General features: G+C 38.3%; 1 protein-coding gene across 1 annotated transcript in view; it reads left to right on the forward strand.

Annotated features, from left to right (window-relative positions):
- The first annotated feature begins 8563 nt into the window (after positions 1-8563).
- The window catches only part of nrxn3 (neurexin 3), a 121363-nt gene continuing 104538 nt past the window's right edge, over positions 8564-25388 (forward strand). Inside the window, 2 exon segments of the mRNA XM_023352245.1 lie at positions 8564-8785; positions 22587-23670. Coding sequence (XP_023208013.1) covers positions 22986-23670 — 685 coding nt within the window. The 5' untranslated portion in view covers positions 8564-8785; positions 22587-22985.

Here is a 25388-nt window from a genome sequence, read left to right on the forward strand (position 1 = left end):
CCCATTCCAATGCTTACTCTCCTGTTTGAATAAATATTTTAATTCATTATTTCCATATTGACTGTCATGTTAACTGATACTTGAAGTTTTTGTGGAGCTCTATACCGAACAATCATATGTTTGACTGGGAACAAGGCCGAAACATATAAAGCAAATCCTATGTAATAAATCTGCGTTATAGAGAGATTTATTTTTTTTATTTATTCATTTCTAAAATGAAATAAAATAATAATAAAAAAAAACTTTTACAGATATGCAGATTTATCCCAACTTGAAAATTTGGAGACAACATTCTTTCACAGCTCTTTGCTTACTTTTTGGCTTTGTGTGGAAGCATTATTTGGTCAAAGGTTTTGCTTTGAAATGCAAACTTCAACATGACAGACTGAAGGTTCAGAGCTTTGCTGCTGAAGTCATAGAGAAGAAAGGAAACAACAAGTCAATTTTTACACACCATAAACCACCTTCTCTTCATCTTCCCTGCCCTATAAAGGTGCCAGGAGGACTATAACACAGTGCAGCTAACAGTTAAAGACTATTACAAAGCATTTCCTTTAAAAACAATGACAATCATAGGGTTCAGGATCAGGGTTTCATCTGTAGTAGTGGGGCTGATGCTCTGCTCTGTCACACTGAAGAAAGAATATAATTGAAACCTGAAGCTATCTCAAACCTCATCTACATTATGCTTACCATAGTCTAGATGTCAAAATCCTTTACGTTTCTGTTTAGTATGCTGACGGAGTCCCTGGAATCCATTGTCTGTACATTTTCAATCTGTGTTTTCAATCAACTGTTAAACTTCATCCTCTCTCTCATCTCAGTGTTTCCTGCATATGAGTGACACTGCTAAATAATCAAACCATTCATTTTAATGAAGTTGAAAAGTGAACAGGTGTGACACAAGTAGCTGAAACAAATGTCTAGGGGAAGTGAGACTTAAAAGATTTAATATCTAACTTTACACCATTCTGTGAAAGTGTCTGAAACCTAAAGTTAAAGGGTTTTGTAGATCTTTAGAAACTGTCTTACTTGATTTGTATTGAAGGGGAAAGTCTGCAGGTAAACATGTTGGGGAGTCACCTTTCATCGATCAGTTCAGTCCCTTTCTAAAGCACAATGATACTGAAGAGAATTTTTTTTATTTTGGTCCAAAAACTAGCTGTACCACCTCTCTGGATACTATGTTTGGACCTCAGCAGGTCCAAGCTTATTATTGGACCTGCTGATGCTTATAACCAGTCAGGGGACTTTAGAAAACATATAGCTTAATTTATTTAAGACCAAAATAAATTCTTCTTTTCTATTTAAACCTATTCCTTACCCAACAGAATGAGCCAGATGAATTAATGCTTTTTATAACTAAACCAATGCAAAACTTTCACAAAGGCTATGCTACATGCCTCCACCTAGCTGGCAGCCAGCAGTTTTCTGGAATGTAAAATAGGCCTAATGTTGCAGAAACAGAAAAGGGACGCCAGAAAACTGTCAGAAACAGCAAAAGATGAAGTTCAAAGGAAGGCATGGTTTAATTTAAAAGTCTTTAGGTGCTGAAATGTAAAGAGGTTCAGGGAAGACCCTCAAACTCTACAGACACCCAGTGTTCAATATCACTGTCTTTTGTTAGAAAGTGCAAAGATTTGCAGGATGGAAGCTATAACAAAAAAGTCCTGAAGTGAAAAACAACATGAAAGAAGAAAGTTTCTAGAAAATGATGAATACGTTTGTGGTTCTAAACTTTTAAAACAATACTACAATTCACATTGAAAAACCTGAAACTGCTTGTAAAGGTATGCAGAGTGGTTTGTGTAACCATCCATCTGCCCGTCCGTCCATCCATTTTTTTTACACCCCTATCCCATCGGGGTCAGGAGGGGCGCTGGTGCCTATCTCAAGCTGCTTGTGTAACCAGTAAAATCTTAATGACACTAATATCATTTATAATTTAGAATGAATGTAGTGGTTTTCCTAAAAGCTGAAATGTTGGATGGTACAGTGACTGCAGAGGCATAGAGAGAACATCATTCTGCAGCTTTAATAAACATTGTTCATTAGCAGGTTTCCATGGCAGCACTGTGGAGTTGAAAGAATTTTTTAATCATGTGTGCATACGATGGGCTGCACAGAATAATATCTCAGATTTTATCCAGCATATTACATTAATATTAATATTTCTGATTCGTTGTGCTCTCTTGTCCTCTCTATTATGCATATTGTAACCTTTTTTACGTTATTTAACGTGACTGAGTGATAACTACATTTAATAAAACTTGAAAAAAAGATCATGAGAAAGATTTCAGCTATGGATGTTGTCAGAGTTTTCACTTCCTCTTTTTTTTGTTTAAACAATCATAAATGAATACAAAATACAATGACCATATTTAAATTAGCCATTAAGCACTAGAGGACAAATTTCCTGTTCTTTTGTGAATTACTATTGAGGCAAAAATGTAAAAAAAAAATATATATATACAATATATTGTTCATTGAATTTATAAAAGCCATGAATCACTGCATTTATATTTTCACTCTGTAATGATGTATTAATAGAATCTGCATCACTAATTTTAAAAAAACCATCCTGATTCAGACAGAAGTTCCTGCTGAAGTTCTGCTTAGTTTCTTGGTTTTTCATCTGTATGGACTTGGAACTAACTCTCATTCTCACTTCTTACTTTTTTTAATATGTCATGTGTGAATTGTGTCATTAAGAAGCCTAACATATACATCTATTCATCTGGTGAATTTAATGGGTGCATTTGCAGTACCAAGTCAGACACTGCTATGATGCTGCTATGACGGTGGGTGAAAATGATGGAGTTATATCAATACCTTAACCCTCTGATGCATAAGTGGGTCCTCTTTGACCTGGTGATGTCAGTTTTTTTGCAATATATTTGTAATGAAAAGTTTTCATCACTTTATATTCCAGGTATTCCTCAAAAAATATGTTACTGATATCATGCAATTCAATTTTTTTATTTACCATTTATACATTTTAAGAAATAGCATGTTTAAGATTACTACCCCATTCTTCCGTGAGTGGGTCTAAAATGACCAGCATTCATTTCCTGTGGAATTTAATGGGAATCTTTGTTTCTTACCAACTGTGACTGTCAGGTAAACATTTTTTTGTGAACCATACACACTGAGTCCTAAGTCTCACCCCTGAATAATAATATTTTACAAAGCAAGGACTCTTGCATATAAGTATTATCTTTATTTTTTACCTCACAAATGTGTGTATGTGTGTCAATCATGAGTACTGTGACAGTGTTATTGTCACAAATCAACATATTAGCCTTCTTTGACGTTAGCTAACACTAGTTGTCTAACCAAATAGCTAACATTACCGCCTATACTTTATTGTGCGTGTGTATTATTTGTGTGTGTGTGTGTGCGGGCGTGTCTCTATGTGTGTCTGACACCCTGGATGGGAAAACCAAAAGAGAAAATGTGTTGAATGACATGCAAAACCTGTTGATCAATGTGTTCAAAATTCTTTCTTTCATCACTTCAATAAATAATATAAAAATTCATAGCTTTATAAATAAATGAATAAATGTAAATGAGCCGGAAAAGAATAGAGTGCCTTCCTTGGGTCGGAGAGGATGCCCTGCCCCAAGTGGAGGATTTAAGTGTCTCGGGCTCTTGTTCATGAATGAGGGAAAAATGGACCGGGAGATCGACAGGCGGATTGGCGCAGCATCTGCAATGAAGCGGGCGCTGCACCGGTCTGCCGTTGCGAAGAGAGAGCTGAGCTCTTGATTTACTGGTCGATCTACGTTCCCACCCTCATCTATGGTCATGAGCTTCGGGTCATGTCCGAAAGAACAAGGTGATGGACACAAATTAGTTTTAGGGTGTCTGGGCTCTCCCTTAGAGATAGAATGAGAAGCTTAGATATCCAGGAGGGACTCAGAGTAGAGCCACTGCTCCTTCATGTCGAGAGGAGCATCTTGTTAGAATGCCTCCTAGACGCGTCTCTGGTGAGGTTTTCTGGGCATGTCCCACCGGGAGGAGACCCAGGGGAAGGCCTAGGACACACTGGAAAGATTATGTTTCTCGGCTGGCCTGGGAACGCCTTGGGTTTCCCCCGGAGAAGCTGGAACAAGTGGCTGGGGAGAGAAAAGTCTGGGCCTCCCTACTTAGGCTGTTACCCATGCGACCAGACCTCGGATAAATGGAAGAGGATGGATGGATGGATGGATGGATGGATGGATGGATGGATGGATGGATGGATGGATGGATGGATGGATGCACACACATACATACACTCACATGCATTATACACATAGCATAATAGAATACAGACAGTAATGTTAGCTAGCTTGGTTATCTAGCTAGTTTCAAGAAACGTGCTCTTTTGCACCACCACTCCCCCCCCATCCTCACACACACCCACACACACATAATGGATGTTGACATTGTCCATTATTGACATTTCATCATTGCTGTTGTAAAATTGCTGTTGTTGTCATTTTGTTTTTAAAATGTCATACAAATTGTTCTAAAAATGTTTAAAAAAGTGAAAAAATAAAATATTTCAAACATGAAATAATACTTGTGTGAAATAAAACACAGTGGAAAGTATTATACAAAACATTATTTTGAATCAAAATGATAAAAGTAGCAAAAAAAACCCACATTGATTGTAACCCGGGTCAAAAAAGACCCACTCACAGAAGACTGTATAGTCAGTCACTCACGCATCAGAGGGTTAAGTAACTATGTCTTGGCTCAGATCCCTCTAACCTCTTTATATGGAGCCTGATTTTTGTGAAATGTTGCTAGAACTGCAAGATATTTCTGTGCACTCACAGGGTGGGATACAACTTGGTTTTGAAGCTGAGCTGGTTCTATTATGCAGGCGTCAAAGTAACTCGATCCCTGCTAATGACAGGTGCACTATTGATATGTGTTAAGTGAAAGAGGAGAGGGGTGGAAAGGTTTATGAACATGCAAGAGTGAAGGGAAGCTACAAGACATTTTGGTATCATCTGTTGTGTCTGTAGTTTTATTTATAAAATATGGCCAAGTTCTTCTGGAGAATTATATAATTAATCAGATGCTTAACATTTCTTAAGTTCACATCTCTTCATATTTAGGTATAGGCTTAAATATGCCATATAGGAAGGAGTTGTTGTTCATAATAGATGGAATTAGATGAATGATGAGAGGTGTTTATAAGAGATTAAAGTAAATTAAAAGCTCCAGGTCTGTCTGGGGCATGTTTTCCTCATCGTCGACTGTAGCCAAGTGACTGGGTCTCACCCTGTGGTTGTTTGATTGCTCATTACTTTGTCATCCCTGTGAGGTCAGGTGGATGTGGCTCCATCTGGGGAAGCAAACTGATGTATTTAGATGATACCATTGGGAATGAATTGAATTACTTTGTGTAGGTTAGTTTATTTTTTGGCCACCTGTGTCATCTGGGCAAAGCAGCAAAGCGTAAGCAGACTAAACTCCTCCAAACTACCAGAGGCATCTCATAAATGTTTGAATCCTTACACAGACCATAGAGCAAATGTTTTTGTATTTGTTTATGGGGAATGAGAGTGCTATAAAATTTTATGTGATTGTTTCATCATAGATACAGTAAATAACTTAGATTTGTTTAATATTTGTTGCAAGATTTCAGATAATTGCAAGTTTTCTTTTAAAAGTTGTATGGAATAATTTTCATTTTTCTGATGGTTGTGTTAATGTACTTGCAATCTGAAGCGTCAAGTTTAATCTGTTCTTTGTGTATGAGCTCCACAAATATATCTCAGCAAATCATAACCTATCAATGGTTATGTTCTAAACAGGAAGAGAGGCCCCAAATCAAATTCTGGTATAGGTCTTTAATGACCTTGGGTCAATCTTACTCAAGTGGGCTTTTGGGAGGCTTCAGAGTTTTTCCATTGAATCAGGTGGTGTTCTTGTCTTTGTTTTGATGTTCTGTTTGTCATTATTTCCAGTGGCAAGTTTTACAGTCCCAGTTTTACAGGGCTTGTGGTGTCTGTAGTAAGGACAATTGTGCAGTGTTGTGGGTAATTACGTACTGGGGATTATGCTGCTGAAATTTGCTTCTTAGTAGCCACTGGGGTTTTGCGGGTACAAACCTGATGTGGCTCCTTGGCTCTCCTCAAAACTCAGGTGTAGAACATGTTGTGCTGCTGCATGCCGTAAGGTGCAGTGCAGGTTTCTTGCATGAATGGTGCTGCATGCATGGTGTGTGTGATGGTTGTGGGAACGTGGTTTGGTGTTTCTGCTAGCATTTCAAGTTGGGGCTTTGTTAGTGGGAGCAATGTTTTCCTTCTCCTTTTGTGGGATTCCTGTCCTGTGATGGGTGTAGATCATCCGATCATTTTAAGAGGGAGTTATCTTCTTGCTATTCAGTCTGATTCTCACAGTCGGTTTCTGTGTTCTTTTGGTTTTTGGATTTTTAAGTGGTTTGCCTGTTGGTGTCGTTTGTTGGTGATCCTGGATTGCTGATTGGGGGGAAGGTTATGTGATGATGTGCTAGTGTCTGGACTGTTCTTTGGCCTCTGAGATGGCACAGGTTATGTTAAAGATGCTGATTCGTTTGATGTGATGTCATTTCTTTGCCACCCTTTTTCTCTTTTATTTTTTTCTCGGCCTGTCTTTGTTAGAGTGACAAAATGTGGGTTATTGTTCTGTTAACTGAATTTATGACAATACCTCCCTCTTGTAGAACAAGAATGGGATAACAACAATACTCAGGCCTGCATAAATTGACAGGAGAGAAACTATTTTATATTTTATTATTAAAAAGATCTTCTCATGGTCACATTTGTTAAGTCATCCTGTTTATATTTTTTATAGATCTAATTAAAATTGTTTCTTTGCAAACTTGTCTTCTATAATTTGACACAAATCACATTTTTGTTTAGTTTAGCCTCTTTTAAATATCTTAATAATTCATAGGTTAAAGTTAAAATGAAGGGTAATGAGTTTTGATTTAAAAATACGTTCATAAAAAGAGACAGAATCAGGACTTAGTTCAGTGCCATGAATCTGTTTGGAATCAAGAAAATCTTAAGAAATATCCAGAGATGGAGTTTTCTTCAGTTTTCTTTGGTCAGAAATCTGTTCAGAGAAGATAATCTACCATGCTCTCTCTTTAATCTGGAATCTTTAAAAATATGAAAATCTGTTCAGCGTAAGGAATCTGTCCAGAGTTAGAAATTCAATATGAACTCTGCTTAATGAAAAGAATCTATCTCAAAATAGAATGGTGTTAAGAAAAAATAATTCAGAATCAGGAATGTGGTGTCAGAATTTTGAATGGAATTGGTAACTAATTAGAAACATTTACTTTTCCCCATTCTCGCGGATTCGTAACAAGCCCCCATAAGTCAATATTTCATAGAACAGCATTTTGCTGCAATTACAGCAGCAAAATGTTTCAGGTACGCCTCCACCTGGGCTGCACATCTTAACTTTTAAGCAGAAGAGCCATACTTCAGTCATATTGGCTGGAGACCATCTGAACACATCGATTTTAAAACCTTGCTGCAGATTCTCCATTGCAGTAAAGGTCTGAGCTATTCCGACTGAAATAAAGGTGGTTGCATCATGGTCCAGGGTTACTTTTTCTTAGATGGATCTGCTGTAAATTTCTCAATAATGCTAGTCCAGATTTAGCCAGTGTGTTCCTTTCTTTTCATGATGCTGTTTGTTCACTGTTTTCTAACCAAAATCTGAGGCCTTCACAGAACAGCTGGATTTAGACTGAGAATAAATTAAATTCAAGATACTAAATACACTGTAAATCTGGGATTTATGCTTGGAAAACAATCTAATATAAATGATATCCACATATGTTCCATTTTACTATATTGTATTACTTTGTAGTTAGGTGAAAACATGTGGAAAAGTTCAAGGAATATTTTGAAGGCACTGAGGTTATGTCACATTTTTAACTACATAAAAATGTGACATAAAAGCAAAAACAAATGTTTTATTGAGTGCTAGATACTGTACCATGTATGTTTTCACCCAATTGTTAATTGATTTGATTAAATGTTGATTAACTAAATTAAAATAAAATAAAAAAACCGTCAACTCAGGCAGACCATTTTAAAACTCAAATTGTTGAGTTATGTTGACACGCTTAAATTTACATTTCATTGAACCAACTTATAACCATAAACTGCAATGCCAACAACTCACAAAATTAGGTTGGAATTTCATAACTTATATTAAATTGAAGTAAACTATAGAAACAAGTTAGGATAACTCATTGAGGGTACCGCTTTAGGAATTTATCCTACATGGCTCCATGTTATTACATTCATTTATTCTTCTTACATTCTCCATCCTATATTAGATTGTTCCACATGTTCCCATTCGAGCATTGTGCACTGCAGATTTTCTCCAATAGCATTTTTTTCCCTAAAAACAAACTGAAACTAAATGAATCCACAGCATCCAGACGCGCCTTCGTGTCTCTGCGCACGCTCCATGTGCCTTTAAAGGGCGCGCGCTGGCGCTGAGTGGAGGGCGGACCCTGGTTGGCGCGCGCGTGCGTGTCAGCGTGTGCGCGCCTCTTGCCCGCAGCCGCCGCGAGTGGCACAGAGCAAATAGCGGCTTTTGTGCGCATGATGCACCGTGTTGGACGCACCTGCGAGGAGCGATAAAGGCAGCCCGGAGACGGCGCTGCTTCTAACTGGATTCTGGATATTTTTTGTAAAAGCAAAAAAGGGGGGGAAAGTGGGTCCGTGTACACTGGCAGCTGGATTTTAGCAGGTGGATACTTTTGGTCTGCTGATCTGAGGTCAGTAACGCCGTCTGTGTAAGTTCAACCTGTTCATGTTAGTGTCCACCTTCAGAATGAGTGTTGGGGGAACAGAAGCAGGAGGGGAGAGGAGGCAGGGAAGGCTCGAGTTTCAGTTCCTGGTGGACAGGTATCACAGGACTTTTACAAGAGTTTTTTTTTTTTCTTCCTTTTTTCCGGTTTTTGCGCACGGACTCGGCGGATGTCTGTGGGTCTCCTTGAAGGAATCGCGACATTTTGGGGGTTCAAACAAAAATTTTCTGCCATGTTGGCCGCTAATGTCACTTTGACAGGCAAGAGTAGAATTACAGACCTCTGCGCTGCCCGTATGGCTACTAGATAAAATATCAATTTTATTGTTTTGATCATCAACATACCTCAAACACCGCAAGCCTTAAAATGGGCCTTATGGTTGTAAACATAGGTTTGGAGCCAGAATGGAGTAAAAACTGAAAAGATAAAAAGAGGATTTCCTTCACCCTGTTTTAGGCTGATGAATTATAAATCATATGCGCGCAAAGTGTCCAGTTTCCATGCACGCATTGTTTTCACGCATTGTTCTCGGCTGCAGTCGCGTGTTGAAATGTCACGCACGCTCTCCGTGGGCTCTTTAAATATTGATGCACATTTTGTTGTAATTCGAGCAGCTTTTCTTTTTTGGTGCATGACCTTGCGTTTGAGCGGAGATGGACAGCAGTGACCGTTGCATTCCTCCATCGCCTTCCTGTTGGGGAGGTAAAAAAAAAAAAAAGAGAGAGAGAGACAAAAAAAAACCACACAGCTGGCGTTTTCTTTTTCACATTCATCAGATCAAATTAACAAAAATAAACACAATTTGAAGATATAATTTAGACACGTGATGTTTTACGACTAACATGAATGTAAAAACATCCCAAATTTGCTCCTCTCAGATTCAGAATTGTCGAACAAAATTGGAGCAATCCTTTCGCTACCCGACGCAAAATCAGGGACATAATTTAAGGGAGAGAAATTGTGAAATATTCTGATGAATCGGGACAATTTGGGCTCCCCAGCGGATCAAATGACATCTGCAGAAGGGCTTCGCTGAAATGCTTTCCCTGAAACGCATTTCATGCTGCACCTTCTTAAGCTGACAGCTTAACTTCTATTCATCTTGAATTAACGTTTTAGCTCAAGTCCTGCAGCTTTCATCTGTGTCACCTCCGCTGCGACGGATGGGGCGAGATGTCCCATTTGTAGGGAGAATGTTAAGCGTTTTTTTTTGTGTTTTTTTTTTATTTTTTAATTGCAGTTAAATACGAGACCTTGCGATCAATGCCCCCGATGAACGAAACAATGAATAATAGTAATAGTAGTAGTAATAATAATAATAATAATAATAATAATAATAATAATAATAATAATAATAATAATAATAATAATAATAAAACAGGCCTGAATCTTCTGTCTGCATCCCTAAAATATCTCCAGGCCGAACGTTTTTACGTTCAGATTTACCAAAAAAAGGGCGGATTTTCTTTTTTTCTCCTTCATAGCTGCAGAGAGTTAATAGGATTAAAAATGATTCCTGTGCGTTTATGTATGCATAGATGGATGTATGCAGAGGGAATTCCTAATCGGGATTTTTTTTCTTCCCTCTTTCCAAACCGCCTACAGAATGGGCGTGACCCGTGTGCCAGAATTTATTTATTTATTTGTTTATTTTTCTAAAGGCCTGAAGATGTTCCTTCACCTGATGGAGACTGGGACGTTTTTACATACACAGGCTCACACGAATCAACTTTGAAATAATCGTATTTCGTCATTTAAAAAAAAAATAAAACACAAAAATCCGATTTAAAGATAAGAATAAATGAGGAAGGAAATATTTCTGCTTCTCCATTTTAACTCTGCTTGTTTTAGAATTAAGGTCAGGTGGAGTAGCAGGATGGGCGTTCTTTCCCCCTTTATTTTCAGACTGTATTTCCCAGGCTTGACAGCTGATTAACTGCTCTAACAAATCAGCCGCAAAAAGCCAAGGGCTCTCAAGGTAACACTAATTCCTCTGGGCGGGGACAGACTGATACTACGCAGGATTTTTGGAGAATGCTCTTTTCTTTCTCCCCGTGTCTCAGATTTGAATGTGGGAAAGTGCGCGGCCCTGCGGTGCATTAAATGTCACCCACTCTGGATTTTTCTTAATAAAATTAGACAGAAACTGTTCTACTCCATTTACGCAATATATATATATATATATATATATATATATATATATATATATATATATATATATATATATATATATATATATATATTTTTTTTTTTTTTTTTCTTCTATTATTATTATTTGCAATAACTGAAATTGTGAGAAAGTCCATGTGATGTTGCATAAACCGCTGCTGCTGCTGCTGCTGTAGCTGTTGGGAGGTTGTTGACCAGAAACGTGTGCGTGGGGATTTAACTCGCGCGTGCGCAAAATTGTCGCCTACAGTCGTTTGTAGAAGAGTTCGGTCATTGTTGTGGTGGGAGCAATTATCCATGTTGAGCGTGCATGTGCAGATGTTGTAAACGCATGCTCGTGCGCGTGGGTTCGAGGCGTCTGTGATGATGTAATGCCATGAAGGGTGCTGCAGCCCGGAGAAGGTGTGTCCTGCCTGCCGAGGAGCTGGTGAACAGCACGGTGCCCACGCTGCATCGCAATCATACACACACATGCACACCCCCACACATCCACGCGCTCCCTCCCCCTCCACATTTGCATGTCTGTAATTAGGACCTTTTTAGTTTTGTTCTTTCTTTAAACGAACAGCTGATTTTTTTTTCACCCACCATTACAGGAATCTACACAAACGACGCATTAAAACACAAATTATATAATTTTCTATTTTGTTGGATGTATTTAATCAGTATTTGATTTTGCGTCCAGACTGATATTGTATTTTTGGGAAGGAGGTAACAAGGGGGTTCAGTAAACTGAGCTATTTTAAAATTCTTATGGAGTGAGAATGTGTTGAATTATTCTATCAAATCATATCCATCCCAGCAATTTACTGGACATTTACCAAATTATATTTTCAGGAGAATGTCCCCATTATAGTCCTCTAGACATAAACTTCCACCAAAACAGACCCCCTAACCTAGACCCCCAATTTGAGAGACGCTTCTTTGAAAAAAAATTAATGTGATACCATCATTCTGCTAAGCTGAAAAAAATATATATCAGAAATTCAATATTTAATTAGAACAAAACTGTTCAAATATAAAATGATCAAATACATTCATGTCCAAGTTAAAATGAGACACAAGGGGAAAAAAGCACTAAAACATGACATACACATAAAAATTACACATTATGTAACAAAGAGGCCAATGAAAAACTAAAAATCTTTTTAAATGTGTGCAATGACATGTTCTTGGTCCAGTCAGGAGATAAGTTCCTTTAGATTCACTCTAATTTAAAGACATTAGCACAGACATAGTAATACAAAACCAAATAACAAAAAAATATGTTTTAAAAAATGGATTTTGGAAGATAAAGATAAAAATGAAAGTGAATCGTATCTATGTTCATTTTGTTTTGCAGATAAATGAAATAAAAAGCATATTTCTAGAGATGCACTGGTCATACCTTGCACTGGCTGATATTGATTTCTGTTTTAAATCACATCTCCCAATTCTAATTTTGTCCGATTCAGATTTTTTTTCTAACACAACAAAAAACACAATAAAGGACCAAATTCTACTAGTTTGAAGGTCAATAGAAAAAACAAGAACAACAATGTTATCCCAAAATATATGAATCAAACCATGTGGCCTTTACCTTTATTTGATTTGTCTTAAACTTAGAAAGTGGATTCAACTCTCTGCTTTGGGTTTTGTTTATTCACTGAAATGTTTTACTAATAGAGCAGATATTTAAGCAGATATCAAGCCCAATGAAAAGAATATTTGAACAAGCTCTAAAACCACACAAAAATAAAGGTGAAATCATATATCTTTCACTAAACGTATATGAGGAAATTATTCAATAAGCAGGAATCTTAACAGAGTCAGATTTTTTTGTTTTGCAAGAATGTGGAAGTAGTTGTAGAGATTTTTTTTATTTATTTTTTATTCAATTTTGAGCATTTTGTCTCCAGCAGAAAATGATTTAAATTAAAAATGAAACATGAAAGCATGTGTTTCTAACCATGATTTAACGTTTACTAACCATGATCTAATGTTTACTAAACCCCGATCATCAAAACAAATGTTATTGCCTGATTGGTTTAATGACTAAAAATACTGGAGTTTTTCATTTATTAACTGAACAAGAGAAACAAAAATCAGATTTGACATGAACACAAACCAATAACTCCAATCTCTAGACCATCTTGTTTAGTTTTCTTTTTTTGTTTTGTCTCCATTTTTATTTCTAATAATCTAACATAATCCCTGAACATAAAATCATCGAAATCGAATTAAACCAGTTATCTGACATTACACAAGTTCAAATTTGTTAAGAAAATTCAGATAAGAGCTCTGATTTAAATCAAATGAAAAGATCCAACCTGTAAATGCCTGAGTATAAATATAAGCAGATATTTGCTATCATATTCTTGCATTTTGTTGTATTCTTGTTAGATGTTCTGCTTGGAAAAACACCTCAACTCCTCCTTGCTCTGAGACGATTGTTCCAACCCTCTTGAACCTTAGGCACATTAACATTATATTAACTTCTGGTGAGATTCACTTTAATCTTAATTCAGAAACTTTGCTGACAAGATGCATTAATTTGTGTTTACTCAAATCCAGTGTTCTTGTTCTAAATAGATTATTGGCTGCAGTTTGAGGCTCAAAACTTATACATTCAAGGATGGGGTGAGGTGGGTGGATCTAAGTATGAGTAATGTATGACAACCTCTAATGTCTAAATATGCACTCTGTAGCATACATTCAGACCAAACCCACTCCTCTCCACAGCTCCCACCACTTACCCAATGTAAATTCAACCATTTGTCCTTAAAGATTTTCATACATTCAGGTTTTTTAATTGAGTTATTAGTTTTCATGATTTATTTGGGGATAAACAGTTAGAAATCTCAGACACTAAGAAAAAGCAACACTTTGCAGATTTCATTTTTTACATTTAATGCAGGTTTTTTTCTACAGGAAAAAAATTCAAAGGCTTATTTCAGATTGTGTTCCAACTTCTCATGCAGAGGATCAATATGTAGGTTTTCGTTTGGACTAAATGATCCAGTGCATCACTGTGGAGGATGGTAAATATGCAGGCCACCTCCTCGAGAACAAACAGACAGATGTGAGCCTAAAATGGAGGCCGGATGCCGAAGGTGTGTGTCTGAGGTGTGAGGAAGAGTGGGAGTGGATGAGGTGGAGCATCCCTCCCTTTCTGTTTTGTCCCTCCTCCTCCTCGTCCTCCCCCTCCTCATGTCCTGCCCAGATGATGGTGCAGAAAATCGACTCCACGGCAGTGAGATTTGAGCTCCTCACGCCTCGTCATTGTGAGATGACAAACTGCTGCGTGTTCTCTCCGAGATCTTATCACTGTGGAGGACATTTTGTCACCGCTGCAGTGTTTGATCACGGCCGTAAAATACCACCAAGTGGCTCCTATTAAAGCACAAGAGGCCTGCCGGTGCTTTTATTTGCATTCACACACACACACACACGCACACACACACACACACACACACACACACACACACACACACACACACACACACACACACACACACACACACCGAGCCACACGCGCGCACAAATATGTACACACACACGCACACACCCGTCAGGCTGTTAATAGGATCCAGAGTGCTGCAGCCTTTTGTCACTGAGTGGATGTGGACTCGTCCCTGCGGGCCCCGTCAAAAGAAGCCTTTCAGAGAGAACAATGATCCATGCCGTTTAGCCTTTTAACCTCTGACGCTCGCCGGACTGCAACACGACACAATGAGACCATCTGAAAATGATGTCTGCTTTGGTAAACATGAGTTTACACTGCATGTGCATGAGTGCGTAGCGTGTGTGCGCGTGTCTGCAGGGTGGCGTGGTGATCTGCTGCAAAGACAGGTGGGTCTTGCAAATGCATTTTGAATTACAAACGACAATAAGAAAAGAAAAATTACAATCTCACAGTTGGTATGGCTTTATATTAAACAAAGCTGTTCTTAATTTTGGATACAAAACCATAAAAATAGTCACATTTGATTGTCATTTAGGATTAAACAATATTGCATGATACAAAAATAAGTGGGTAATAATCTTGTTTTCAAATCTGACTGAAAATCTCGATAAATACATTTTAAGAAAGCTTCCCTTTTAAAAATAAAGCTTGAAAAGTGAAGTGATTTCTATTGATTTTAAAGATTTAAAATTGAATCCACCATTTGTGTCTGCCATGTCCATTAATGCACTTCTTTGAGTTTAATAAAATTAGATAATTAATTAACTATCAGGGGCCAAAGAAATGTGAAAAAAAAATACAACAACTCCGTATCTCAAAATCAAAAATGGCAGATCAGAACCCAAAGGAAATCCAGAAATCAGTATTGGCCTGGAAAAACTTGATTGCAAATAAAGAAAAAAAAAAATTCTGCACCATTTTCACTGAGATTTTGTATTTTCATTTTCCCTCCCTGCTTTTCCCTGCTTTCCCTTTTCAGAAATAATCTGCAACTTCCAAATGTTTTAAGCGTCAGCTATTTTTTTACATCTGAGTTTTTTGATTAAGCTAAAATTTGATTCTGCATCAAATTAAATTGTTCAAAGGAATTTCTGTTGTCAACAGAGTCCACACCTCCAGGAAGCAATCGTTTCTTAATAGCCGAGGGTTCAGAGCCTCTGTATAAAGGAAATCGTAGAACAAGGGGGTGGCATAGATTCAGAACTTTTTGGGAGAAGAGAAAACTCCTCTGAGTGTTGGATTAATGTTCCAGTAACAAAAGTACACCTACAAATTTCAGTTTGGTCAAAATCTAAAAGGAGCATTTAACAAAACACATTAGGACATTTTGAAATACAGTAGAAGTTTTTCAAAACATCTACTGTCTGTATCATAAAAGATACAAATATATCTCTATTCATAACGTTTTTAAAATATTAGATAATCCAGAAAAGTATTAATACAATCCTTGTCTGAGAAAGCTGAGAAAGAAAACTGTGAAAAGTTTAATCTTTGAGAGTTAAAACTAACCCAGACAACTGTGATAGTAAAACCTGTCCAACACACTCTGACCTCGTCAAGTTTTAGTGCCTCTTCATTCAGATGATATTTGGGTGTTGGATTCTTCCTGTTGAAACAAACTGTGAATCCAACAACTGAGAACGTTTAGGTCTCACCAGATTGTGTTCATTAACTGCAGAGGACAGGGGTCAGGTTCAGCATAATGACGTGTTTCGTTTCTGTGATAGTCTTCAGTTTCCACCTAAAAACTTTTTAAGTTGCGTTTTTCAACTACATTTTATTGGCCATTGTTTTAAATGCACACTAAATAAAAAAATGTTCAATACCAGTCAGTTGTTGGTTATGTAAAGACAGTTTTATCAAAAATCTTAGACATTTTATTTTTCAGTTAAAAAGCAATGAAACATTAATGTATTATCTTTTCTGTTAAAAGTGTACCAAAAAAAAAAACAAAAAAAAAAAAAACAATTCCCACCTGTAAACATGAGGAATGAGTATTTTCCATAGGGAAAGAAGTTAACATTCCACAATAGTCACTTAAACTGAAATATTTCTGGTCTGGCTCAATACATTCAACTTTCTCTCTCATACACATTCACCAGTGAAAATGTGTTACTTCAGACTAAATGCCAAGGTTAATTAGCTTTAATCACATTTTTTTAATAGTTTGGAGATTTTTTACCATGTAGTTCTTTTCTTTTTTTCCCCAAAACATTAAACCAACTAAAATTGGAAAGATAGTTGCACAAACTGCACTCATCTAAAAATTCAGTCTGGATAGACTCAGATGAAGAATGACAGCGATTAAAAGGGTTTATTGACATACATAAATTAAAGTTCTTTGGCGCTCGGGCCCCGGCTGAGGACATCGAGCTGTGAATTGCAATAAGCTCGGATGAGCATTCCCGATGTTGGTTAGGAATGTCATCCCCCAGGGCCCGACACTGGTGGTGGAGGTTGGTGGATGATGTGTGCCTGGGAGAGTGGAGGTGGAGCAGGGGTGGAGGATGGTTGAGCCATGGATGGAGGCCCTTATCAACTGGGGCTTGGTCGGTGATTGGCCGTGACGTGGCTTGGTCCAGCGTTGATAGGTCGGCGGCGATGAGCGGGACGCGCCAATTGGATGATGCAGGTGGGACTAGAGAGTCTTCCAGTTTGAATTTGCGCCTAGGCTTAATTTCAGCCCAACTGCAACCTTATATTGTTTTGGTTTCCATTTAAATTGTACACAATCAGAGCACTTTTACAGACAAACAGATCCAGTTTAGCTCTGATTCAGGGTGGCAATATCAGAAGATATTAAACTGTGGTTTGTATGTTATAGGTCAAAATCCTGTGGCTCCAGCTGAAATGTTTTGTGCCTGAAAAGAATTAACCTGAAGAAGTCATAAATTACACAACAGATTGATAAATATCTACAGAAGTAAGAGTCAGAAATGTTTTTTTTCTCTATTTATTATTGAATAAAAAGCCATAATTCATGTCTAGGCTGCACTAACTATGTCCTGGGTTTGAGTTCTGGGACTTAAGTCTGCGTTCCTCCCACAGGCCAAAAATATGATTGATCGTTGGGCTCTCTAAACTATCCTTAGGTATGAGTGTGTGTGCACATTGTTGTTTGTTCTAGTATGTTTCCATAGCAACCTGTCCAGGTTTTACTCAAGCTCTTGCCCAATGACTGCTTGTGATAAGCATTTTTCCCCTGTGAATGCATAGAGACAAAAATGAACGTCTCTGACCGCCTGCTGACAGTTTTGGGTTGCTCTGTTTCAGCAATGTGCTCTGTGGATTAAACTGAGAAGCTCTCAGCGTTATCTGTGTTAAAGTGAAACCATGTTCACCAACTTGAACCTGTCTAACATGGCCATTACAGCCGTCTGCTGTCTGAGCAGTACGGGTTGTTACAAAGACAAATTAGAAAGAAAGCCGCCTTGCACTGCTGTGCTCAGTGACCAGCAGTAACTTCTCACCTGCACACAGTGTTTCTCAGGTAAGTGGCAGTAATGACTCTCTGATCAGCAGAACTACATGGTGAAAAGCTTTTTAACTGCTACAACCTAAAGATGAAAAATAGCAAGGGAGCATTATTCCTCAGAGCTGGCTGATTTGGAGAATAGACTAATTGCTGCAGTTGTTTGAGCCCCTTCTGGTTCTGCTGAGCCTTATGCAGAGCTCCTCGGATATTCTAAAATATGTCTGCAGATTGGTGTGTTTCTCTTTTGATTTCCTGGATCCAGAACTCAAGAATCCTTGTGCAGTCAGTACTGTCAGTTGTTATCTAATGCTCTGTATTGTTGTTCCCAGCTGCAGCATCCTAGTTTTGATCCCATGTTGGACTCATTTTATTTCTAGCGTCCCGCTTGTAACGTTAAGCATTTCTATCAGATCAGAAAGTCTCTGTGCTGCATTCAAACCATCAATGTGCAGTAATCAGTCTTAACAGAGTCTATTTTATTCTGGTGGGAACCAGTTCAGGAGGGAAACCAACACATCCTCATTCTCCGGGGCCATCCTGGAGCTGTTTTGGACTTTCCCCCTTCTCAACGGTCATATTGGAAATCTATTTATGCTCCACCGAGTCTGAATTACATTGTTGAAATAGCTTGTAGTTTCAACTGTTTCTGAATGAGCCTGCTAATTTCCATCAGATGTGTTGTAGCAGAACAGCAGCACTCAAGCAGCAGACTTGCTGTGTTTCCTCGGGTTAGAAGTCCATCCAGAGAGTTCTTGGTCTGCCACAAGGTCTCCTCCTGCTGGGATGTGACTGAATTACCTCCAAAGATAGATTTCATGGAAGAATCGCTTCAGATGCCTGAACCACAACATGATTTAGCAGCAGCTCCACTCCAAGCTTCTTACTTTATATTTAAGGCAGCGCATGGCCACCTTACTGAGGAAGCTCTTTCAGCTGCTTCTGTCCAGGATCTCTATCTTTCATGATCCATATCTCATGATCACATATGGTCAGATGACAGAAGGAGCAGTACAAACCGAAGTTCACATTTCGGCTCATTTGTGTCTTCACCTTGACAGAGACAGACACATCCAGAGTTTATAAAAAATAACCAAGCAGGATGGAGTTTTATTGATCGTGTCATTTGATGGGTTCAGAAGCAACATATCTGTCATTTTTCTTTCTCCAATCCTTCTGTTTGAAATACAACCATTAACATTCAAGTTTGAAGAAAGCATACATCTGTAACACACTGTGCTCAGATACCAAACTTCATCCTTAGGTTTTGCGACACCCCATTCTGCTCACTGAAAGTTTTCCTCCACTGAGACTCTTTTGTCACGTCTTAAAGTCTCAGCTCTGAAATTCTGAAACAGGAAACTGAATTGTCTCCTCTGCTGAGCAGGTTTCTGAGACAGAACGTCAGCTGGTCGTCCCTCGTGTGTTTACTTCCCTATAAATAAGATCCTGTGAAGACTAACCCGGTTAGTGGGTTATCATCAGCATCAGCTTAATCTGCAGTTTCTTCTCAGTTTTTAGCAATTCAGGTTTTTCTGGACCGGCATGGCTTTCCCTGTTCATCTAAAGGACTCCTGAGTGGTTTGACAAAAAAGTAGGCTTCACCTGCTTTTTTAATTAGTTGGATTGATTAAAAAGCAACCTGTTAACTTATTTTAGGAGATGCAAAACCTAGAGAAAAATAAAGTTTAGATCAGCTCAGATATGGACAGCTTTCCCGATATAGACATTCTGGGTGCTGTTTTCCCTGAATAACAAGAATATTAACTCAGTATGAGAATATATGTGTTGTCGTCTTGCAATAATTAGATAAAGCTGGATGGAAAACAAAACTGCATATTTAAAATATTAGCCATTTGTTGAGCCCAAAATAAAGCATTTTTCCCTAGACAACATTATTCGTTTCCTGCAAAATCTTGACTTTATTTTTTGGGATAAAAGGGCAACTTTGATATTACCCTGAGACATAAAAATAAAAATATTGTCGGATGAAAAGCCTGGCTTCTATGAAAATATTACCAAATGGCTGTACAGAGAGGACACATCAATTTAATTTTAGAAATCCTACATACACTGTGCACATAGGTTATAAAACACAACATCTAACATGAAACAACCCAAATCTGTATTATAGATGCCGAGGATGCTTGTGTTACATATGCCAACATTTTCCAAACATGAATTTTTTTTCTTTGTCTTATTGCAACATTTTTAAGAAAAAAACTGTAATCCTTAGTAGTTCAATGATTCTGGTCTGAAATGTCAAACCAAGATGGCTTCTACCTCATCTGTATCTTTAAGGCCAGTATAAAAATGTAAAACATTACCTTATAATTAGAGGTGTGCCGATCGATCGGCCACCAATCATAATCGGCCGATTTCCGTGAAAAAGTGTATGATCGGTGGTCGCCGATCATTGTCTTTTGTTGCCGATCACCAAAATCGATCACATTTAATTTCGCAGCCTGCGGGTGCAGCTGATTTCCTCTGTCCTTCACACTGCGCAAGCGGCAACAAATACTGTCGTGTGGAACTATAACGCTCTGAGAGTGAATGGGGACGTTTGCGCGGAAAATTACGTCGGGGGAGAAGCACGACAAAATGCATCAACACATCAAGAGAAGCACTTGACAAGGACATCCGGAGCGACCAGATAGCAGGTAAAGCAGCGCACAACTAGCAACACTCACCTGGATTAGCATCCCGGTCAGAAAGCTAAACCGATTATCCGAAAAATAATTCAAGCCTTCGAGCTCGCGGTGTAATACGCTGGTTCCGCTCTCGCTCTTGGACCGCCGCTATGCGCTACTGGTAGTAATATTTCACAGACGTAGCGCCGCGCAACCTCCACCAGACAATGAACTCTCACACCGAACAGCAGCTTAAAGCGGCATGTAGCTTAAAAAAAAAAAGATTTTAGATATGTATTAAAATATGTCTATTATGTCTAAATTGGGTGAATTTATTGCCAGATAATTTTTCCATTTTGCCAGATAACAGTATCATTTATACCTAACGCCAAAAATTAACAGCCATTCCAGGGACAGGAGTGATCAGTGATCACCAGAGTTCGGCCTTATGGATGATCGGTATCGGAACCGGCAGCAAAAAACCTGATTGGAGCATCCCTACTTATAATATTATGATTTGCATGAGTTTGGTTTTACAAAAGGAAAATAATAATAATAATGAATATTTCAGAAAATAAAATATATGTAACTTAAAATTGTTTTACCTTAATCATCTCTAGCACTTATACTGAAATATGTAAAGCAGCATTTATGCCGTTCGGCTTCAGAATGTAGTTGTGTTTTTCCTGCAAATCCTATTATTCAGCTGGATTCGGCAGAAAGCTTTCTCTGCAGTCTGGTCATCAGATAAAGGCAGTATGCCTGGCTGAGTCATAATCATTCTGTGCCATGAGAATAATGAGACTAATTTACCCAGCAGATGACCGATAACTCCAAACAACCTCTGGAGGAGGAAGAATGCGGCTCTTTCACAGGCACAAGTGATGACATCAAATCATTTTTCACTAGATGAGTAAAGCATCATAGTCCCTTTTTATGTTTGTTGCAGCAGGTTTAAAAGCTTTTCCTCTGCTCATTTGCTCTACTTTATACAAAATGAGGTTAGTGGTTTTTAAAATGAGTTCTGGCTTCAACTTGACATGGAACTTGTTTGGTCATGAAATAAATGCCTGGTAGGTTCAAAACAAGTTAAAATCTTGTAGATATTAATGTAATTTTTTTAGGAGTGACAACATTTGAGCTCCATAGCTCAGCAACACTTTACAGTAGGCGCACCATTCAGTTGAAAGAAGTCATAAAACATTGGGGATTACCTGACTAAGCTGGTATTTTGATAGACTCTTGTTTTTTTTTACATAGTTACAGTTTCAATTTTGTTCTTATTGTATTCAATTGTGTGTATTTCAGTTCTGAACAATTCTTGCAAAGCTGGAACTGAAGGGGTCTCTTTAGTTTGAATTTCTTAAATGACTGCACATATACATAGGTATTTTCAGAGAAATGCAAATGTAACTATTTTTGTGTTTTTTTATTATTGTTGTTCTCAATGAGAACGTGCTGAATCGCACCTTTTGTGTCACAGTCACAACCTGCATCAGTTGGAGGAGTTGAGTTGGAGTTGAATTTGATGTCTTGTTCTCAAGTTATAGTAGGATTTTGTTAAGAGATGGGACTGGGCACTGTCGTAGTGAAGAAAGAACTGAACCAGATCTTTCTTTCACTAACCTAGAAACCGGTGGAATGACTATTTTTATATTTATATATCCCTTCTGGCCTGGGAACACCTCTGGATTTCCCAACTGAAGCTGTAGAGTGTCACTAACTGTGCCTTGCAATATCTGGATTTCCCTCCTGTACCTACTGCCTCCTGCAATCTTAGATATTGGACGATGGATTTAAATCTTGCTCTTAGAGATTCTGAAACACTTTCCAAGACTGGAAAGATTGTGGGAAGAAATTGTAACGAAAAAAGATGAAATAAGACTTTCAACTATTTGAGTGGTCTGACCTGTTTAAGGAAGAGGCCAGGCAGAAATATTTATAATTAGAAGCCTTAAGGAGATTTCTTTGGGGTAAATGTTGAAAATATTAATTAAATGAAATGTTGATGATGGTTTGCTGATTGTCCATTGTTCTTTTTTCTTCTAACAGTAATGAAACCCTGGATCCTCTCATACCTCCACTTCACATCTAAAAACATGGAGGAAATTCCACTTTCCCTGAGAACCAGAGAAGAATATTGGATCAGACCTTACACCAGAAATAATGCTCTGAAGATTAAAAAAGCATAAAAATCAGAAAAGGATTCCTCTGCATGATCACTGCCTTGCAGCGTCTGGACAATTTCTTACTCTTAAGACTGTTAACGCCAACGACTGTTATCCTTCTATCTCTTTGTTCCCTTTAAAAGCATATTTTTTATAAGAAATATCTATATGTATATATCTCAACACCTATTGTGGATAAAAGTGGATTCCAGAAATTCAGCTAGAAGTTTTCCATCCCATTGAATCCCTGTTGGACATTTTCTTGGATTGACTCTTTGCAGCTATGGATCTTGTAGGCTTTTCTATCACACTGCAGTTATTCCTGAGCTCTTGTTTGGGATTGGAATTTTTAGGTACTCCAGGCCAGTGGGCACGCTACCTCCGCTGGGACGCCAGCACCCGCGGTGACCTCAGCTTTCAGCTCAAGACAGAGGCCTCAGAGTCACTGCTGCTGTACTTCGATGATGGAGGATACTGTGACTTTCTGCAGCTGGGGGTGGTGGAGGGTCGACTGCAGCTGCGCTTCAGCATTGACTGCGCTGAGACCACGGTTGTTTCCGACAGGCGGGTGGACGACGGCAGCTGGCATGCCGCCACGCTGAGCAGGTATAACCTGCGCACAGTACTGGTGCTGGACGGCCAGGCCAAAGCCGATGAGGTAAAACCTCAGCGTCAGTTCATGAAAATAGTCAGTGACCTGTTCCTGGGTGGAGTACCTCAGGATATCCGCAACGGTGCACTTACACTGCCTACGGTGCGAACCATGCAACCCTTCAGGGGAACAATTACAGACCTCAAGTTTGGCAGCTCACAGCCCCTGTTCCTGGGAAGCCTTAAGGTGCCCCTGGAGTCAGAAGGTTGGTGCACTGTCAACCCATGTGAGAACGGTGGAACGTGCATGGTGATAGACGGAGAATCGGTCTGCGACTGCTCCCAGACGAAATACAAGGGCCGCTTCTGTAATGAAGGTAAGAGAAGACTCCAGCTTTTTCTCTCTTTTTTTTTTGCTGTATCATCTCATAGCTCCAGTTGTGAAACACACTCCCCTTCGATTCATTTTGGCCAATTAATTAATCAGACCTTAAAACTGCTTTTAGTAAACATAATAAGCTATAAATAGTTAGCAAACCTTTTTTTTAAATAAAACATATAACTTTTATTGTAAGTTATTGATTTTACCCTCAGGTTTGTCAATGTTTCTTGTAATACTATAACAAAGAGGCCTTTTATCTCAAAACCTTTGCACCAGAACTCAATGGATTTAAATGGTGTTGTAAGAATAAACCAATATAAAACTGGTAAAACAGTAAAATTATGAAAGTGGCATTGAGTCTGCAGTTCTCATAAGTAATGAATTTGCACTGTTCTGGTGGTGACAACAAAAGGTGAAAAAAGTAAGATCAACAGTGATAATTTGTTGCTTTTTGTTCTGAAGAACCAAAGAGACCTATTTTAATTATAGCTTTATATAAACGTTCCTTATATCAGTTCAAGGGTGTAGGCTTGTTGGCACACAAGTCTTTAAAGTTAAACTTTTTTCAATCACTAGGGTTTTTTTTTTTTCTGTGTAGACTGTTTCTGCTCTTCTACCCAGTATCATTGTATCAGCTGTGCTGTAAAATCAGAAAGCTAATCAAAGCACAGTTAACCAGGGAGGCCCAGGTTAATGGCATCGGTCCTGCAGGCAGTGATAAGGGCGCCTCTGGAGAGAATGAAACCTCCTGAGCCGTTTTTCTTCACCCAATCACGAGATGGCAGGTGTTTTTATATCACATCCCTTTGTGCAGAGATTTCTGCGTGTTTCACTTGCTCTGCACTGCAGCTGGCAAGCTAAAATTGATTTCTATTAAAAGCAAAGCCTTTTACTCATTTCCCCTCCCTGCTGGCCAAATACCAGAGACTTTCATCTGCCTTACTTTGAAACTTCCTGTCGCTGGATGAGTTGGGTGCTGAGAATATTCAGTAAAATTGTAATCAGGCACCACATTAAACAGATTCAGGCATTTTTTTTTAATCCGCTGTAAAAATAAAACTCCAACCATGGACTTAATTATTCACAATCAATACACATTCTTCAAGTTTCCAAATCCAGCTGCTGAGGAGACGCAATAATCTACTGCCTTATAAGATAATCAATACTACTTAGATGGGAAAGTTTCTCTATAATTAATTCAGATCAGGTGTGATTTGTTTGAATATATTTATTCTACTGTTTTTTTCCTTCTTTGTCTCTCATTGAGAAGTCTTTCTCCTAATGTAAATTAGAAATTTAAACCCATTTGGGTGGTTTCCAAATCCTCAGCATCTAGACAAATTGGTAGCAAATCTGGAATTCAAAAATTATTATATGTTTATTAATCCATCTTGGTGGGGTTTTTCCTGTTACATTTGTCAACTGATTAAATGTGTAGCAGTTTACTGTCCCTGTGGGGAAACGTGTTTGTCAGATATTCTTAATTTGATGTATTTCAATGTGTATAACACAAGGAGAGGCATATTTTTACATTGATCAACACTAAGTTGACAGGAGCCTCAAGCAAAAGAAATCATGCCCCTTTTTTTGATTCTAGTGTATCAAAATCTCAGAAAAAATATCTTGCCTCACTAGCTTTAAAATTGATTTTAGCTGAACCACATGCCCACAAAAACACACATACTCACTTATGTGAGGCAAAAATGTAAAAAT

The sequence above is a fragment of the Xiphophorus maculatus genome, chromosome 19, assembly GCF_002775205.1.
Source record: "Xiphophorus maculatus strain JP 163 A chromosome 19, X_maculatus-5.0-male, whole genome shotgun sequence".
NCBI classification, from domain to species: Eukaryota; Metazoa; Chordata; class Actinopteri; order Cyprinodontiformes; family Poeciliidae; genus Xiphophorus; species Xiphophorus maculatus.